The sequence below is a fragment of the Dermacentor variabilis genome, chromosome 3, assembly GCF_050947875.1.
Source record: "Dermacentor variabilis isolate Ectoservices chromosome 3, ASM5094787v1, whole genome shotgun sequence".
NCBI classification, from domain to species: Eukaryota; Metazoa; Arthropoda; class Arachnida; order Ixodida; family Ixodidae; genus Dermacentor; species Dermacentor variabilis.
Window position 1 is genome coordinate 20,342,342 of NC_134570.1, and position 19,996 is coordinate 20,362,337.

The 19,996-nt window shown below is 45.8% G+C and overlaps 1 protein-coding gene across 1 annotated transcript in view; it reads left to right on the forward strand.

Moving 5' to 3' along the window:
* LOC142575241 (uncharacterized) overlaps positions 1–18,534 on the forward strand; it is a 62,011-nt gene extending 43,477 nt beyond the window's left edge. The window contains exons 8-16 of the mRNA XM_075684422.1: positions 203–358; positions 1,999–2,127; positions 3,100–3,387; positions 4,703–4,756; positions 4,848–4,928; positions 5,582–5,668; positions 10,121–10,454; positions 14,787–14,940; positions 17,815–18,534. Of these exons, the coding sequence (XP_075540537.1) occupies positions 203–358; positions 1,999–2,127; positions 3,100–3,387; positions 4,703–4,756; positions 4,848–4,928; positions 5,582–5,668; positions 10,121–10,454; positions 14,787–14,940; positions 17,815–18,150 (1,619 nt within the window). The 3' untranslated portion in view covers positions 18,151–18,534. The remainder of the gene's footprint in view (positions 1–202; positions 359–1,998; positions 2,128–3,099; positions 3,388–4,702; positions 4,757–4,847; positions 4,929–5,581; positions 5,669–10,120; positions 10,455–14,786; positions 14,941–17,814) is intronic.
* The last annotated feature ends 1,462 nt before the right edge of the window (positions 18,535–19,996 follow it).

Genomic DNA, 19,996 nt, shown 5'->3' on the forward strand with positions numbered 1-19,996 from the left:
AACGTTTCTCCCATCTGTTCTCCTGCTCTATCTCATTTGCTTTCACTCGGGAACAGAAGGCGGTGTGGCTAAATTTCTTTGATTTTAATCTTGAAGCCACTTGACGAAGATCTCTCTCTCTCTCTCTCTTACTTCACGTATATAAAGCTTGTGTCATGCACTTATGCGGCGCCTGTCTTCGGGCACACGTACACGCACGCAGTACCTCCGGCCATCGTGGACGCGCAAACGGTGCAGACGGTGACCATCCGCGAAGGCGAGAACGTACGGCTTCACTGTTCGGCTACGGGCCAGCCGGAACCCGTGGTCACGTGGAGGAGGGAGAACGGCAGACCCATCTACGGGCAGCGATTCCACGGTAATGACTGACACGTTTTGCAGGCCACCACGGAAAGCAAGCGATAGTGTTTTTTTTTTTTAGAAGAACATTCCCATATGCACTTTGGGGAATAGGCATTCAGACAAGGCCACGCGAAAAAAAAAAAAACAAATATGTACAAAATACGGGTGGCAGGAAATTAATAGCATCTGCTTGCGCGAAATGATTCTCGGTTGTAATGACAAGTTCTGCGGTGGGCATTTAAACCTTAAGATGACGCCAGCATGCGACGGGTTCTGCGTCGTGGAGCACTTCGGCGCTCTCTGTCTGCGCCTGAAAGCACAGCTATCTCTAAATGGTTATTGCTACTTCAACTACGTGAGTCAAAAGAAACGCCGCAAGAGAACTTCGTAAGAGCTGCATGTTCTAGTGTGAACACCTCGTCTGTCTTTGTTTCGGAGTACATGAACTGTAAGATGCTGAAAGCGTCATTTGTTTTGTCACTGTTCGTCAACTGTAGCTGAGTTGTAATTTACGAGTATGTTAATATAAGATTTTTGGGATGGCCTCCTGTTATGTAAATTTCCCGTATTTCACAGCTATAGTAACGATCATATAACAATCAGAAGAGTATCAGATTCTTGTATTCACGGCTCTTGTTTCAAGTCCGTGCTTCCAGGGGGTTCTGAACGGACTGTTTAAGAAGCACAAACAATCTTTCCTGAAAAAAAGAAGGCGTCTTATGGTAAGCTTCCCTCAGTGTCATGCGCAACATATCAAGCGACGTTACTCTAATATAACGCGGGAGGTAGCAAGGGTGCGCAAGGGGGGCCAATTTTATTTTTGGAGAGGAAGCGTCCTGTCTCGCTCACGCTGGGGAAAACTGTGGTTTCCGGGTTACCACGGTTATAATTGCAGTGTGAGCGAGAATTTGAGTAATTATTGGCGCTTCATGAACAGTCCGTTCCGAAGCGCGCTTCCCCAAGTTTTAGTATATAGCAAAGGCTACTCCTTAGTTGAGTCGTTCGAAGTGTGTGATTTATTACATGTACAACAGCGAACATATTCGTTGAGTTCAAGGGTAGATCTCGTTGTAGAAGCTGCCAGGGGAAATTATTACCATTAGGCACAAGGCCATTTTCATGCTTGTCCGATAGCACTATCCCTATTTATTCGCGTAGAACTCCGTACATATATTTCAATCTGGTATAACGGTTGCTTCAAAACATGCCAGCGTATACTCTCTCCTGTTCTGGAACTTGACGGCTCTGTGTACCAGTGAAAATTAGCGCGAAGACATTACGTCGTGGTCGTTCCATGTCTGCAGCTGTTATAGGCAACGCCATCGGTCATACCAATGTGGCGGAAATCAGTTTTGTAAATATTGCTTTGAGTCACAGACGTGGTGTCTCATATTGGTGGAGGTTAGATAGATGAGGAAGCATGCACCTAAGGTTCAAGACAGTGCAACCAGATTTGTGCAACCTGAATATCAAGTATGATAATTTTAAGCTTATGTTTTTGCTGATAGCGGAATGTAGTACATACGGTGAAACATTTCTTTAGTGAGTAACCAACTCATCTGGCTTTAACCAAAAATGGGCAGTTTTAGAGGGCACTAACCGCACAAGAACTCGAACGTCTAAGTTGCTTCTTGTACTCTAAATGTTCTTTTACAGAATCGCTCATCGAAGACCGCCAGCTGAACCTGACCCACGTGACTCGGGAGGAAATGGGTCGCTACTTCTGCACTGCCTCCAACGGCGTGCCGGTAGAAGCTACAAAGGAAGTTGCTCTAGAAGTTACCTGTGAGTACTCACGTACTGTATAAAATTTCGAATTTTACATTTTAGCTCAGTAGTTATATCCGCTTTGCATGTTTCTTCGTAACGCCTTCGCGATTTCATTTTGTTTCTACAGTCAACAATTCTTTTTTTCTTTTGCCGTGGCCCGTATAGGCGCTAGCACGTCGCATATATGCGACCTTTAACGCATCAAATGCGAGCAGGTGGCGTCGCTTGCTGTTAAAAGCGGCTCATGTGGCTCCCGATAATCTTTTTTCTAAGCCGTCGAAAGACAGTTGCTCTTCTCTCCTACGACTGTACATCGCTGTTTGTGGAATTGTGTACCACTAGATATCCTTTTGCATCAACCTGTGGTCTCTAGCAGCAAGTATAACACGTGTATAACAGCATGGCATACGTTCTTTCAATAGCGTCGTTCGCGCCTCTGACTGCAGCACTAGTGCTCGCACCTACAAAGGCTAAATGCTGAAACATCCGGTGCTGCTGTTGGCGTGCCTCACCACAACGTATTTCACCATGACGTTGATGACGATGATGGGTGGACCACTCTACAAAGCACCCGACAGCTCATGGTTCTACTCTGCAAAATGTGTCGACGATCGACATCAACGCGACCATAGCGTTTACAATATTCATGAGCACCACCATCATCGATAAAGGCAGCTTCGAAGTTCCTAGTGTAGTTGACAATTTATGGTTTTTAAATTGTGCTATATCTTTACCTAGAAGCATTTCCCTAGTCAGTACCACCAAGGAAACTTCTGAGGGTAAGCTGTTTGTGCATTTATTGTGAGCTTCGAACTTTCTACCCTACGGGTTCAGTTAAGTTCCTCCTCAGCTGCCTTCGTTGCTGAAATGTGCTTAGCTCACTTGTGGAGGTGAACTCTGATTGCTTGCCTTGTTCGCATAAATGCATCGCCCTCTCCAATTCACGAATGCCTCCTGCGATTTCTATGGTCTATATCTTGTGTGCAGTCCCTCCGTTCGTGCGCATCAAGCAATGGTCGGTGGCGACGCGTGTGGGTGGCTGGGCGCTGCTCGAATGCCACATTGAGTCCTTCCCTGCGGCAGTAAACACGTGGACGCTGCGCTCGGGACGATTCCTCGAGGATGGGCCAAAGTACCGGGTGCGTGAACAAGACCGCGGCTACACCACCCTCATGACGCTCAACGTCACCGACGTGGGGCCGCAAGACTTCGGGCTCTACCACTGCGTCAGCAAGAACGCCCTCGGACAGGCCATCGGATCGCTCACCGTCTACAGTGCGTCACTTATCAGCAAAAAATACATAGCCTCGGTCATGATTCGCGTTTTGGGGTAACTTGCAGGGAGGACGATATTCACTCGATGCCTCATCAAATTCAGGCGCCGGGCTTCATTAGGAATAATTAATCACGATTTATTGGATAGCTGCATGCTGTCTCACTGGACAGGATGACAGGATATCAGTGCCCCGGGTAAGAAACCACGCAATAGTGAAAAACGTCGCATTAGCTCGCTAGGCCGGTCGGAATGTTTGGTTATAAAGCCTTTGTTAATGACTACGGGGACGCGGAGAAGAATGTCCAGAACCATTACAGGTGGTTTATTAGAGTAAATCACACATGTCCGGACCAGGAAGGATATAATTAAAGAAAAGATCTGCTGCTGTTTGTTTCACTATCTTGCAGTAGACTAGCGAGTGAAAATGCAGGAGTCCTTCAAAAGTGAGTGCGGCCAGTCGCAGTGCTCCTTGCCAATGGCTCCAATAACCGTCTTGGCTCCAGCTGCTTTGGCTCACGTTCACTACCTTCGCGCTGCATGCAATATTTCCGAGATTTTCGTTTGTTCCCCGAACAATGTTCAGGCTCGCCTCAGATAACAACTGTTAATTGAACGTGGCATGATTTCGACACGCGCCACTTGTCCCTTCGTCACGTGGTTGCTGAGATTGAGACAGCAACCGGTGTTCAACGTGGGACGCACGCATCACGAACGGTGTCGTGAGATGATAGGTCCTTTCAGTGCATGCATATAACGGGTTATCTGGCGAGTCACTATGTTATGCGCAAGATTCAAAAGCATGTTCGAATGGTGCAAGCATAACGCATTGTTTAATAGTTAAGTAGCGGCACTTACCTCAGTTGCGCTGACGCGCGCAGTGGCTGTCTACTGTAGAAGAAAGGAATTATAAAAGCGGTCTTTTCCACGCAATGACTATTACTACGGAGAAACCAGTTTTAAAGGAGAAGTTTTAGTGAGCTCTGCATTTTGCAGTTGTGAGAATCCTCGAAGGGCCACACCGCGAGTGACAATATCCGTCATACTGTGGCACGACTCCATCAGCATGCGTGACGTTGCGGTGCTCAGACAAACGGCAAGTACTGTCCCTCGCAATCGCGGCTGCTTTGGAACAACTAAATGTATTAGCGGAGCGCCACAACATGGTACAGCCGCGTCTCTTACGCGTACAGCTACTTACTTCGAGACTTTTGGTCAAAATTATATGCACCCTCAAAAGCGCGTCAAACTTGGCGCATACAGGCTACACTGCCTACAAAATGTGCTTGAGCGTCAATTTTCTCCTATTCGCCGCAGGTGAGGACGAAAGGACAGAAGAGTTTGACGATTCAGAGAGGACAGCCGGCCAAAGTGAGTATTCTCGTCCCGCACATAGCGCAGAATGCAGGTGTTCGCGGAGGCGACTCCATGACACTGGAAAGGCCGTTTTGATTTTTTGCAGCTCCACCGACTAAGCAGACCATGGGCGACTGCAAACGATGTCCGGAATGCACCGGCACTCGACTGAAGACCTGTGGACCAGGCAGGCACCATTTATGCGCAATTTTTGTCTTTTAAACATAAATTGGGCTCTATACACAAATACCTTTGAGTTGCGATACAGTCGCCGACTATACGGAATAGTGAGGCAGGAAGTGTCTGCAAAGATGCACATCTGTGACAACGTGATGAAGCCAATACGACACAAAGTTACAGCAGCCAGCTTACCAGATTTAAAAAAAGCGTTGTCTAGGAATAAAATCTTGGTTTATCTTCAGTTTTTACATCTGCGCAGCATAAGTGATCATGACGGAACTCGAACCTCCTTTGACTTTAATCGGTCGGCCACTAATTGTTCCTCAAGACATTGTTATATTATACATCTCCACTATTACTCCGCAGCCCCTAACCACATTAAATTTAACAACAAGTTTTAGTAACGCCTGAAACATATTCATTTGCATCGATAAAAGCCTGGAGATCGCTGTGTAAACTTTGCAACGTCCACTCCTGGAAGTGCACTCAGGCTACAACCACTTTCCCGCTTCCTTTGTGCCGTGATTAAAGGAGTGCCATTAGTCCACTATTTAATCTTATTAGAGGGTCATTTGCAACATTAATAAAGCCGCAGTTGCTCTGTGACGTTGCCATAAATTTGTGCGGCGTATTAAAAAAAATGTTTCTGACGTGTTACAGGCACGTTGACCGACATCATCAACGTTCAGAACGTCGACAGCACTGTAAACAGGACTAACTGGATTGCAAGGAGGCCACGTAATCAGGGTGAGTGCGTGATAAAAGCCAAGCACAATCAACGAAATGCCGGATAGCCCCTCAACTCTCCCAATTCTTTTAAATACGAGCTTTACGATGATAAGGTCGGCCATGAAGAGCTCGGCAAATTTCACCGTAGAGAATCATGGGTGGCGAACATACGGTAAGAAGAACAGTTTCGAGTAATTACGTTCCGGGAATAATTGAATTAACTAATTAACATGAGTCGCTTTAAGTGGAGCACGTTAACACGCCCTGGCTTTTGACCGCGTGATTTGGACTCTTCAGGAGATTACCTGTCATGACGTCATCCAGCTCACGGATTTTTCAGACAAGAACACATCTGTAGGCAGATCGCAATTTGTTTTTTCTTTCTTTGAGTCTTTTTTGAGTCTTTATCCTTTCCGGACATGGTATACTACGTTACACGACTGAAAAAAGATAGGGAAAAACAAAACCACTGTATCACTGTTCGACAAGGCTACCAAGTACATCAGGTAGTGGCATACAGACAGATAATCGACTTGACAGGTATATTGTAATACTGTTGTAGGGCATACAGACGAGGACATAAGAACAAGACTGGAACTACGTCAACGACTACGACTGAGACTGCGTCAACAAGACTGAAAAAAAAATGAAAAAAAAATCCACTTTTCGCACTGGAGGAAGGCATCGCAGAAATATCATTTTAATTAAAATAAAGATTTGTAATGAACGATTCACGTTAAGTATAATTATTTAGAGTAGAAGGGAGGGCTTATATCAATTCTTGCATCCCATAATTAGCGCGCGGCCATGAGACATACCTGAATTTATGGTGCCGTGTTGTGCAGTGGACTGGATTACCCTGCGAGTTAGAAGTTTCGAATAAAAAAAAAAAAGCAATTCAATGCCGGATGTGTGACCTTTTTTCAGTTTCAGTTTCAGTTTATTGAGCGTTTGAAATGTTTTACAGAAGCAACTCTAGGAGGTCCCATAGTCAAAGACTGAGGAGGGACCTTCAGGCAAACAATACGCATAAAATAAAGAGCAGTGATTTTAGTGACACGTAAACTTAAGTACAGCGTTAGGGAGAAAGTTAAAAATAAGGTACATCGGTAATTGCTCTGAACACGCCTTTTTGCAATGTTATTAATTGCAGACGAGGACATAAGACGAGGACATTTGTTCGCGTTTGTGAATGTGGCAGTTATAGTGGCAGTATTATACGTGCGACTCAAACATAGAAGCAGCATGTTGCCAGGTAAATCACTGTATACTATTTATTGTAGCCAACTCATAGCACACATTGCTACCTGAAACGGATTTCCTGAATTGAATTTGATTGGCAGAAATGCCCTAGGTGACACGAGTCATCGGTAAGGATGCAGTAAAGGGATGGAGTTAGTGTCAGGGCAGGGAACCAAGGTCCTTGCACAGTTGGTTAGATAGAATCCCTGATAAGATGACTGCTAATAATGATGATGAGGGTATGAAAAAAGTGCCTTAAGCACGCAGAGTTGGAGAGAAGAAAAATGAAGACAAAGCCACCCGCTTGTGTGGATAAGCCTAATCGTGCCTGTATTTAAAGAAAAGAAATTGAAAACGCGAAACCTGCTGAAACTGGTGCATTGTATTTTTCAGGCTATCCTGTCTGTAAAAAAAAATGACTGCTTAATGGAGAAAATCTCCCAGGAAGGCCGCACTTATCTTTTTGTCCCGCACACGGGATGGAAGATTTGCGTATGTTCGAAAATTCTGTCTTCTCGCAGATTTGCCTTGTTTTCTACTGAAAAAAAAAAGCATGCAGGAATGATCGCGGTGAGTTCTTGTTCACTATGTCATTGAATGTACTTGCCTTTCACTGATTCATTAAGCATCGTTGGCTGGTCGCCCACATAACACGACGAGGCAGTGTTTGGGGAATGCCCACTTAGGCTTCGCGTTTCCAATGTATTCCGCGGACGAAAGCATTGCTGTAGGTAAATGTTTCAACGGCGTTATCTGCCCGCTTAGCGTAATATTTGCTGTATAGTCTTAACAACGCACCAACGTATGTTCTTTTTGTAATGGCATGACCAGCGTTACTTAATCCGCAACTCTTATCGGCCCGTAAAGAAGCACCGCCTGCGAGTTTCGCGCAGTGAAAGCGCTTCTAGTGTTCTTACTAAGACTACAGGTCTTATTGAGACTTGTGAGTAGCTTTAGTTTGTGAGTGAATGTCGATGGGTGTACATGCTGGCTGTATGTTTTATGATCATCGTTATCATTAGAGACCGGACGTTTAGGCACTAAGAATGTGGCATTTAGGCACCTAATACAGGCACTTAGAGCCTCAGTTTATAGGTACAATATGGGGCGAAATAGGAACTATGAATTGCTCACCAATAATGACCTGTTTTATGCGCTGAATGTGTCTAGCCCATTTTCGTAGTTAAGGAAAGTGACGTTGTACTTGTTTGTGAGGTGTGAAAGGCAGCTACAATTATGGGCAAGCAACCACTTTACATACATTTGCTGGACACACGAGGGGCCACTTTTTCGCCAATTCGCATTCTGCAGCCAACACGTTTACTCATTTGTTTATTTAGTAGCAAAACTTTCCATCTTACAATGTTGTATCAAGGGAAGCAAGCAAGAAATACGTAAAATGCGCAAGGAAAGCTGTTAAACAGTTGATGAGGGAAGTTGAAATTTATGCCTTATGGATTGAAGTCAACAAATGTTCCAATCAAGGAAAACTCGTTGAATAGTGTACTTATACAAATATTTGCAAATGTTAGAACAAAACTAGCAGGCAATTATCACCGCTAAGTCAAGATTATGCCTCCTCTCACTCAGAATACGCTTCAGGCTGAAAATAAGCGCTCAAGGCGGATAGAGGCGAATGGAGCGTTTTCGTATTTCCGTATGTTTGACGGCTTCACGCACTCTGGCATTCTTGAGAGTTCACCTGTAAGAACCTCCAAAACTTTTTTGAGCAGAAAAAAAATCCCAGTTTCTTGTCTGAGAGAGATTTCAAGATTGCCAAAACTTTTTAAATAGCTGCTGCAACACACATGGGACGCATTTTACTCAACTGTGTTAGGTGTGGTATAGCTGTGTTACAACTCGTGAACTATTCACAAGAAATCTACGTCAAGCTATTTTCGCATGTCGCTATGACTATATTTGCCGCAAACTTGTTTCTCTTTTTATCCCACGTTGTAGCACTAGTTTAAATGAAAACAGCGTGGGAGGGCAGAGTTTATTGCTTGAGATGTACCGCCATCGGCTGGTTGTCTGTGTACAGCCGCAAAGAAGCGGAGGCACCGACAAGGGTGACCACCCGAGTGCACACGGCAGATAGCATACTTTTAGCGACATTACACACTTCCGCCTAACACACGCGCAGCACACTCTACAGCCGGGATTCTTTCGAAGCTGCATTCTACACTAGGTCTTTCTAAAAAAATTGTGGGCCTTTCGTTCTCAAATTCCCGCCTGCAGTTTAACATGGAGTTGTGTGTCCACGGTCGAGGAAGAGGACGTTCGGTGATCTTGTTCTCTGGCATTGCTAACCAGTGTCACGCAGGTGGTGAGATGCCATCAAAAGTTCAATTAACGTTGACATCGCAAGCGCTTATTTGCTTGATAAGCATTAAAAACAGCATCAGCCAGTTCTGCCAGATCTTGTGGGAAAAAGTAACCGAATGCATTTTTGAAACAGAAAGCACCCCAAAAAAGAATTTCCACATCCTAAATGCAAAATAGGCATATACGTATAGGCACAAACGACAGAAATAGGTATTTGTAGGCAATATAAAATCAGTACTAAACCACTCCTTGACTGAAAATTTGTTCTCATACAATAAAAAGTCACAGCGCTGGAATAAATAGACATTTGCCTATAATCCGGTCTCTAGTTATCATAATTCTCAGCCAACAACTGATGTTGCTTGCCAGGCGGCCTCTAGGAAAACATCTCCAGTTACTCATTAAAGTCGATCAGTAACTCCCACTACCAGCGAAACAAGTCGCAGCGATGCGAAGATTGCGCATCTCATCTTCGAGTGTCGTCGGATTTGCGTGCACCTTACGCTGTAAGAACGGAGCGTTTTACGAGCCTGGTCATGACCGATATATTCAATGCTGACTTTGAAGGCTCTACACGACTCGACTACCAGACAGGATGTGACAAATTGTGCTGCGCGCCACTTCACGTTTGTACGTGCATCAAGCCCTTCACTTCTCTGTAATTTCCTTATCTCTCTATCGATCTCCTCCCTATTTTTTCAATCTATGTACGTTCTTCTCCGGAGCAGGACAAACAACTGGGCATTTGTTGCTTAACGTGCCTGCCTCACCTAATATGTCTCTCTCATTTAATCTCTGTAAACTAAACATATTATGAGAACCGAGGAGACGTCGTGCAGAACGAGGCTAGCCGTAGGCGCTAATCGACCCGTCCGGGCACATTTATTCTTTCGCAACGAACAGAGTGCCTGGTGACGCGCCGCGTGATCGAGCGCATCGGCAAGCCCGTGCTGAACCGCAAGCCAGGCGCCCACTTCAGCAACTGGATGCGCGAGAGCACGCCGTTCGACCCGAACACCTTCTACGTGGCCAACGAGCAGGACGGCCTGTCGCTGCTCGAGTTCCCCTCCAAGGCGGCCTTCCAGTCCGGCACCGGTTACCGAAAGCTGCGGCTTCCGACTCCGTTCCACGGCAACGGGCAGCTGCTGTACAACGGGTCGCTTTACTACCACCAGAACGACACAAACTACGTGGTCAAAATGCCCCTGGTGGGCCGAGGCAGCGGGGATCCGCTCAAGTGCGTGTGCGCTGCGCCGCCGCCGCGTCACGCAGGAGGTGTCGCTGGCCGCGAGCTGGTTCGTGAATGCAACGGTGTGGCCGGCGCGAATACCACGGGCACGAACAAAGACACAGGCAAGAACAAACGCCAAACTTTCGGTCGACGTTTGCTCGTGTCTGTGTTTCTGTTCGCGTCCGTAGCCTTCGTTCCGGCTATAAGATGACATTACAAAAGACGGAGAATCTTTATATAGAAAGATATACAATACAAAAGATCTTCACAATGCAGACGGTATACTAATTGAACATATACAATTGAACATATACAGAAAGAGCACGCGCTAAATGTAATATTAAACAGAGGGAGGAAGGTAATGAAAACACAGCTTTAATGATGTCGGAAAACTAGCTGCTTTTTTTACTTATGTGGGTAGAGCGTTTCACTGGACTACGCTAACACTTGTGATTATTCGTTTGCCATGCACATTGCGCACCTTTAGAACCAGAATATATTTTAGACCACTGCGTGGGTTGCATCCTGATTCGGTAAAGTTGGTCGCAAAGAGTAGGCGCTTGGTAACAATGATATTATTAACCATTACAGAAGTTTGAAAGCTTACAATTGAGACAAATGGCAAAATATTTAGTAGTTGAAAGAACGGCGTTGTGTTAGCATTGTAATCTGAGGAAGTCATGTAAGGGGGGCAGCACAGTAAATACATACATAAAGATCAAAATGCGTCAGCACCTTAACAAAGCAAAAAAAAAATCGACTAGTGTGCAAAGATGCCAATGAACCCAGAAAGTGAAAGAAATACGCCATAAGAGCATGAAAATACGAATTGCATTCAAAATAAAGAATAAAAGAAAATTATCAGTTTTAGCCGAAGGCGAAGCATTGAAAGTGATAGCATGGTTTAGCGTTGCACTGAAGGTGCGTGTCGGGAGGCTGGCGTGACGAGAGCGTGTCAGTAGCGTTGCTGGTGCCACACCCTCGATGGCGCACGAGATGGGATTAACAAGAAGACGCACAGCCAGTTTGACCTTGACCGAGCTTGAAGGTCAGATTTACGGAACCAGGTATTTTCTGGGTTTGCACCTGGAGTAGTAGAGCTATCGCTGTAATACAATAAAAACACAACAACGATCGAAAAAGCAAATTTCACTCAACGGCAACTGTGCTACGTAATATAGATGCAATTGGCAAAAGATTGTTTTCACGTAAAAAAGAAAGGAAACACGACGCGCATATCCGCAACATTACTATAGGCACGGGCAGTGGGGAAAGTGACAAACGCAAAACAATAGATTTTGGAGCATAGATATCGTTTAAGGTTATCGCAAAACATTGCGTGATCTCACTTTGATACAAGGCTATCTGGAAGGTCATTCCACAAACGTATAGCTCGCAGAAGAGCCGATAAATGAAATGCGTCATTGTCGCCGTACACGCTTGCCAATCTGAAGTTGTTACGAAGTCTGCGTGAAGTTCGACGCGCGAGATTAAGGTGTACAAAGGATGTTATACTGGCGTGAATGAATTTGTGGAATAGAGATAAAAGAGCAATGTCACAGCAGTTAATTAATGGGTCAAGTGAACGTCTTGTTTAATTTGTATCATGCTGGATAGGTGTCTGCATATATGAGAAATGAACTGAATGGCTCTGCTCTAAATGGCTTCTAAGGTGTTCATAAGATATTGTTGATACGGGGACCAAACTGAACCCAAGGACTCAAGTTGAGGGCGAATTAAAATGAGATAAGCCAGTTTACGTACAGTGGAGAGAGAATTATGTAGGTTACAGCGTAGATAACCTAATGACCTTGATGCGTTAGCACAGATGGAAGTAATAGAGAGTTTTAGCCCAGCGGGTTTACGGCCAGCGGAGCGGAGCGGGCGAGCGGAGACTCGACTGCGCATGCGCACAACGCTGAGGCGGCCAGCGGTTTTACGGAGCAGCGTTTACGCCCGCTGGAAAGCACTCCCCAGCGGAGGGTATACGCAGCGCGCGAGCGTGCGTAAGCGCGCGCGGGCGTGTATGGGAAATGGAAGATGGCAGCCGCGAACATGAACGCCGGCAGTTCTGCATCGACGACGGCGACTGCGGCGCTGACCCGTACATTAGTACTCAGTATATTATTAAGAAATATTGTACTGAGAACACGTAATATATCTTTATTCAACATTTCTTGCATTATAAAAGCAAGCGTCATTCAAATTCATTTCTCAGTAACTCCTGTTCGGACCACTAGGTGGGGAAGCAGAGCGCCCCGCTCTCTCCGCTCGAGCGGGTGAGTGATCCGCCGGGCTAAAATTCTTTTTTCGCGAGCCGCTCCGCTGGCGCAACGGTGGAGACCGCGAGCGGAGCGAAACGTAAACCCGCTGAGCTAAAACTCTCTAATATGTGAGGACAAGGAAAGATTCGCGGTTAGGTATGTGTATAGCTACTTGTGCTGCATAGTACGTTTCACAATGTTGTTGCCAATTTTATACAGGTCGCTTGAGGTATAACACAACACGACAGAGGGCTGTGGAACAAGCTGAAATACATTATGGCCGCAGCGTTGATCTTGAGGCTTCCTGCGTCATCGGCGCATGAAACCATAGTACGATAGTTTCGCGTTCCGAGAAGTTGGTCGTCGAACAACTTAACGTAGGGCGAAAAGCAAACCTACGGAGTCTGCGATCAACTTGAGCAGTGCACCAAGGACGACGGCAGCAGAGCTGTACACGCGCGCAACACAGTTGCCTGTGTTGCATGCTCTGGTCTGTTGTTCGCGCGTTGGCTGCATTGTCGTTTAATTAGCGTTGCGTCCCTCAAACTAGCAGAAATTTGGTGAAGGTCGAGCGTGACGACGGCAGTTAATGTGTGCATCTCTACATCGTTCTGAGGTTCATAATGAAAGCTAACCCTCCAGAAAACAGTGCCCGTGTATACGTTGCTTGAAAAATGGGGCTCCGCCCCGACGTCAAGGGCAGTGACCATGCTGCTAACGACTTTTGGCACTGTTATCGATCAACTGACTAAGCGCGAGGGCAGGGAGAACGAGGTCAGCCAATTTCACGTCGTCTGCATTCTCCACGAAACAGCGAAATATGGCGAAAACAGTGCCTTAAAGCAATGCATCTTACGCCATGGTACGAGGGGAAAAAAGCATGTCCTGCGCGCTGTGGGAATTTTGCCGCTAGCTGGCTATCCAACATTGGCTGGGGTTCTGCAGAGCACTACGAGATGAATTAACGTGTTTGTGTAGGGCGAGAAGCTGTGGGCGCGAAGCGAGCGTGTGCGTGACAGCAGGAAGACGACAACCACTTCTTCACCCACAGGCTTCAGTAAAACACGCGTTTTGGCGCACACAAAATTAGAGGCTTGCAAAGCTCTTGCTAAAAGAACACCGACTTATCTTAAAGACGAGCACAACAGCGAACCACAGCGTCGGTAGCTCGATCGTATGCGAACACAGGAGCGTGTATAAAAAAGCGTGGTATTAGAAAAAAAAAGGACATCGACTTTAAGAGGCAATTAGACGCTTTGTTATTCAAGGAATGAGAAGGGTACCATCTAAAAAAAAAGAAGAAGCTGTTGCTAAAAGTTCAAGAAAGGGATTGACAAACGAGCACTTGAAGAAACCTACTTAATCAGAAGACGCGGCTGACTGTGCTTTACGGAGAGGAAAGTGGTTCAGGAAATCGCGTCAGTTTCATTAACTGTCTATATTTAAAACGTCTGCCTCTGTTTTCTGAAAGTGCTAAAAGGTTAAGCATGTCTAATTGGGGATGACATAGAGTTAATTGCTTTTTGTCTGACCTGATTCAAGCCCACATGAATGCCTAATCGTTCGCATTGGCTGTTGGTTACTCTTTTAGTGCATACTCGATCTTCATGTACTCGTAAACTTTTCAATTCGAAGTGTTCTTTTGAAACTTCCTACGTTGTCCCTTCTCTCTCTTCCCCTTTCTCCCTTCCCCCACCGTAGGGTAGCTAACCAGACTCTTGACTGGTTAACATCCCTGCCTTCTCTCTCTCTCTCTCTCCTATGTTGCCATCCACCATGCGCAGCCACACACAAGTAAAGGTGTCCTTACGTTCGTCCTTCATGGCCAGGCGCTACATACAGCACGATCGCTAAAAGGCTGTCCTGAACCAACTCGCTGATACTGCGACACAAGTGCTCTCTCTGCGGCGTCAGTATGCGAGCAACTTGCTGAACCCTTCCGGTGTTCCTTGCCTTCTGATGATACATTAATCTCCGGGTCGTCACACTTCCTTTTAAAGAAATTACGCATTTAATCACGCCTGATCTGACATTCATCTCAAGGCATTGCCTAATGGATATGACACACTTTCAGAGTGACCGCTCGCCTGAAGCTGGACGATGCCGTGTTCCGCAACGGCAGCTACCTGTACGCGGCGCAGAAGAACTACGTGAACATCTTGGCCGACGAGAACGGCCTGTGGCTGAGCTATTCCAGCCGCAGGTCCAACAACACGATGATACTCAAGGTACACCGAGTGCGTTCTCCCATAATGCAATCCTCGCCTCCATCGTCCGAAAAGTTGCGTTCGCCTAATGAAGGAGGTCTTGACTGATGATATCAAAGTACACCCGCCTTGCGTCAACCTCCCATTTAATATCTCTGCGAACTTTTATTACCGTTATTATGGAGAATAGTAAACTGGACACGTTGGTACTGACCATATTTGAAGCGCAGAGCGCGAAAAGCTACACAGGGCAAAAGAAAGACACAAGGCTGCAGGACCTAGCGATTAGTCTGGTGTCGCTCCGGGTTTTCCTTTCGTCCTGTGTACGTTTTCGCGCTACCCTTCAAACACTTATTTTGTCAATCTGATTCTCTGGCAAACGTTACCATTTCCCTGCTCGTTCAGTTTTTTTTCTGAAGAGCTATACCGTTTACCAGTCCTGCGCGCCTGATACCTCGCTCATCTCAGCCATTACAGTGGCGTATCATCAGCTCGCGTATTTTTTTTACTCTGTATTCCTTAGCGCTCAGATTTATTTATTTATTTATTTATTTATTTATTTATTTATTTATTTATTAGATACTGCCAACTGCCTCTTGGCAGTCCAGGCAGGAGTGAGTGTATACAAAGTCGGCACTGCAAGTCAAAATAACAAAAAGATGGGTTACAAGGAACCATAAAAAAATGCTTAAATGTACAGACTATTGCATCGGGAAAGGCAGCATGTACAAAATTTACATAAATAGGAAAATGTTGATTCTAAAATGAACATGCTTCATTGCAAAGATTGTACGGCAGACACAAATGATTCAACCGAGGGCATACAAGCGACTTCTTGCGGTAGAGCATTCCACTCTGCTATAGTTCGAGGAAAAAACGAGAAGCGATAAGCAATAGTTTTAGTCGGTGGCATCACAATCGTTTTGCTGTGCTTGCGTCTGGTTTCTCTTGTTTTATTAAAATTGATGTATATGTCGGGATCCATTTTTGTTTGTTTATTAACGATATTAAACAAAGTTTGTAGGCGATGCAGTCTACGCCGAAATTCTAGCGATGGGAGGCCAGACCGTGTTCTGAGATCAGTGATCGAGACTCGTCTATTATAAATATTATAAATAAATCTAAGGGCTTTCTTTTGCACGCTTTCAATGTTGTTGACACCGGTCTTTGTGTGGGGATCCCAGACAGCATCGGCATATTCAAGCAGTGGTCTAATGAGTGTCGTGTAGGCAGCGAGTTTAGTCCTACTAGTGCAATGTTTGAGCCGGTGTTTAATTAGCCATAGCTTCCTTAGCGACGCCGAAACGACGTATTGGACATGAGCGTTCCAGGTTAACTTCGAGTCAATAACTACATCCAGATACTTAAATTTGTCAACCGTCCTAATTGCTACATTATTGATTTTATATGTACAAATTGATGGTGCTTTCTTTCTTGTAATCATAATTTGAGTACATTTTGAGGCATTTAAGTTCATACGCCAGGATTGACAGAAATTATCGATTGCATTAAGGTAATCCTGTATAGCAGTCTGATCATGGGGTGATTGAATGTTGTGGTACACAATACAATCATCAGCGAAGAACCGGCGTCGTACCGGGGAATCAAAGGACAAGTCATTCAGATAAATCAAAAAGAGAAGAGGTCCAAGTACTGAACCTTGCGATACACCGGAAAGTACGGGAGCAGGTGAAGAAAATGAGTTTCCTATACGGACATATTGTGTTCGATTAGTTAAATAAGAGTCAAGCCAGCGAAGAATTTGTTCATTTTTCAGCGCACATTGTAGCTTGAGCTTTAGCCCTTGGTGACACACACGGTCAAATGCTTTCTGAAAATCAAGGAAAAGCACATCTGTTTGCCCGCCGCAGTCCAGCGCTGCCATGACTTCATTGGTAATATGTAGAAGCTGAGTAACTGTAGATAGGCCACGCCGAAATCCATGCTGATTTTCCGAAAAGAAATTATTGTTTTCCAGAAAGCTGCTCAGGTGCTTAAAAACATAGTGCTCCATCACCTTACTAGCGGTGCAGAGAAGCGAGACGGGTCTGTAATTAGTAATACTGAGTTTATCTCCGGACTTATGGATGGGAATTATCTTTGCTGCTTTCCAATCGTTAGGAAGGACACCTTGCTTTAGACTTTCGTTAAATATTATGTACAGATACTTTGCGCACCACTCCGCATATCTAAAAAGAAAATTATTTGGTATGTCATCAGGACCAGCAGATTTCTTTATCTCTATGTTTAATAGGGACGAAAGAATACCTTCTTCGGAAACAAAAAGGTCTGGAAGTTCGCAGCCAGAACCTGAAAATTCTAGGCTATCGTCTTCAGTACCGCGTAGAAATACCGAAGCAAAGTACTCGTTGAACGCTTCCGCAATATTCTCGTTGTCACTGGTCTCGGTATTCCGGTTTCTCGGACCGGGTTCTTTTTCTCGGTTATGTGCATCCAAAACTGTCTTGGGGCGTTAGATGAAAAATAGTGTAGTTTAACATTGAAAAAATGGTACTTTGAGTCTTTTATTTTTTTCCTAAGTTCGGTACGCATTGACGGGCGCACAGAACGATCGACACAACTATTGGGGCGTGACAAGCGTTTTAAGCGGCGCTTTAGCTGCAGTATGTCCCGAGTGATCCAAGGGTTATTGCGGGCCATTCTCTTGCGTTTTGTTGGAATGTACCTGTACATACATTCCCGCACTGCGTCCTTAAAATGCATCCATAAATCATTGACACAGGTTACACCTTGATTTGATTTTTTAAGAAAAATGTCGAAATCTTGCTCTAAGTAGTCGATTAGACTTTCATCAGCAATTCAATTCCTGAACCTTAAACACGCGATTGAACTACGTCAAACGAACAGGTCTTTGCCCTTCTCGCTCGACCGCAGGTACACGAAGATAGCCTGAGGCCGGAGTACATCTGGAACCTGACCGTCGACCACCGGCAGGTGGCGCACCTGTTCGTCGTGTGCGGCGTGCTGTACGCGGTGAACAGCCTGAGTGAGCACAGCACCGAGGTCGGCCTCGCCTACGACCTGTACGCCGACGCTCTTCTGACGGACGCGCCCCGGCTCAACTTCAGCAACCCTTTCGGCAACACCACGTTCCTCACGTACAATCCGGGCGACGCAACCCTTTACACGACCGACAGCGGCAACCAGCTGCTCTACCCGCTGCTCTTCAACGCCACCGAGGGACAGCCCAGAAACGGCGGCCCCGCTTGACTCGGCAAGGCCTCCGCTGCCGGGGTCCCGAACGATGACGCCGTATTTGTACACGCATAATACGAGATGTTTTCCCCCTCAATGGGAAAGCAAAACGGGGGCCTTGGACTAATTTGGAGCTAAGCTACCAAAAAGATTCGATGTTTTTTCTCTCGTGCATTATTTTGACCACTAAACATTCAAGCCATGAGAAAGAAAGCTAACCTTCGTGTGGTATTCTGTAAGTCTAGTTTGTGGAGAAACATACTTCCACAGATAAAGAATGGAGCGTTGTAATCACGGTGCAACGTTGTCAACAGGAAGAAATCAACTAGGGCCCGACTTTGCCAGGCTGAGTCACGTATGCAAAGAGCTAAACTAAAACAAATGAACTGATGAACAGCTTCCCGGTACCTGTTTCGCATGCATTTGTAACACGTGGTCGTTTCCTCTGTGTCTATAGGGTGCAATTAAAGTATGTAAGTAAGAGGCAGCGTTATGATAGGCGTATTTTTCAGCGAAGCTGTATATGGCTAGCCGATTCATCCGTCCACCTGTCGCCTGTACGCCGGAAACTGCCCTGGCCCAACGCTATGCGCATGCGCCAAAAAAGGAAAGAGAAAGAGAGACACGCAATTGGCTACGCCAGTAGTAACGACATTGCTCTCCTTCGCACCCGAGCGCGCGCGCTCAGCAGTTTCTTTCCGGCTCCGAAATGGGTAGGCCATGTGCCATACGTACTCCTCAGGAGCAGGCACCATTCGATCAGCATCGGCTCGTCTACGCCGTGCCGATGCTGAAGCGCGGCCACAAGAACAGGCTCGTGCAGTCGAGCACAAGCAGCAACTGCGCCGGGGATCCGGCAGCCTACCACGCCGTCGTTTAATGAACCGTCGGGATTAACCCAGTGGTAAACACCGGGGCCGCACGTTGCAGATTCGCTGGATCACCATCTGTACGGAGTGCTTGGGCAGTGATTTTTTCTTTCATTTTTTGGGTAAAGGTGCCAACTCGGTGTTTTAATGGTGCAGATACACCACTTTGTGTTGATCCTTTAGGGCTCCTGCATTTACAAACCAGCCTTAGCCAGTGTTGGGACAGACAAACTGAAATGATGAAAATGGTGAACGGTTAAACTAAAAAAATCCATGATCAAGAGTTTTCATTTATTGCGTAGCTGTGCGTGTTTCAGTCCACTTCTTCGGCTATCACTGTGTTCCGATCACGCAACATTACAATCACCATTAATTGCGCATGTAACAACTCAATTAATTACTTACTTATTTTTATCCCTAGGTCTTGTGGAGTCCTTTTTTCTAAAAAAACTACATTTAGCCCAAGCACTCCGTATAGATGGTTAACCAGCGGAGCCGAAACATGCGGCCCCAGTGTTTTTATCACTGGGTAAATTTCGACGGTTCATTAAAGTATTTCTCAAATATTGGTTACGTCATTGTCTTAATTAATTAATTGCGACGACGAACGCGGGAGCAGTGGCACGAGCGCGTCCTCGCAGTAGCGCCGAGGGGCGCCAACGAGCCAGCGGTGGGAGAAGACGTAGCTGGAGCCAGTGCTGATGATGATAGTTTTTTTTCTACACGCGGACACGATAGTGGGGAAAGTAGCCCTTAAGAGCTTTTCTGCAAAAAAGTCACGTGACAACGCCGTCCGTGCGTCAGGGATTCCAGCGCTCTCAAACCTCTTCAAATATGGGCATAGCTTAGCACACTATGGAACCAGCGGCTGCTCTCTGTCTCCGGCGCGTCAGCAGCAGCGATCGGCGAGCAGGTATGGCCTTATCAAATAAGAATATCTAGCTGTGAACGCGCGTAAGGTGCCCAACGTTCTAGATAACGAGTTTTGGGTT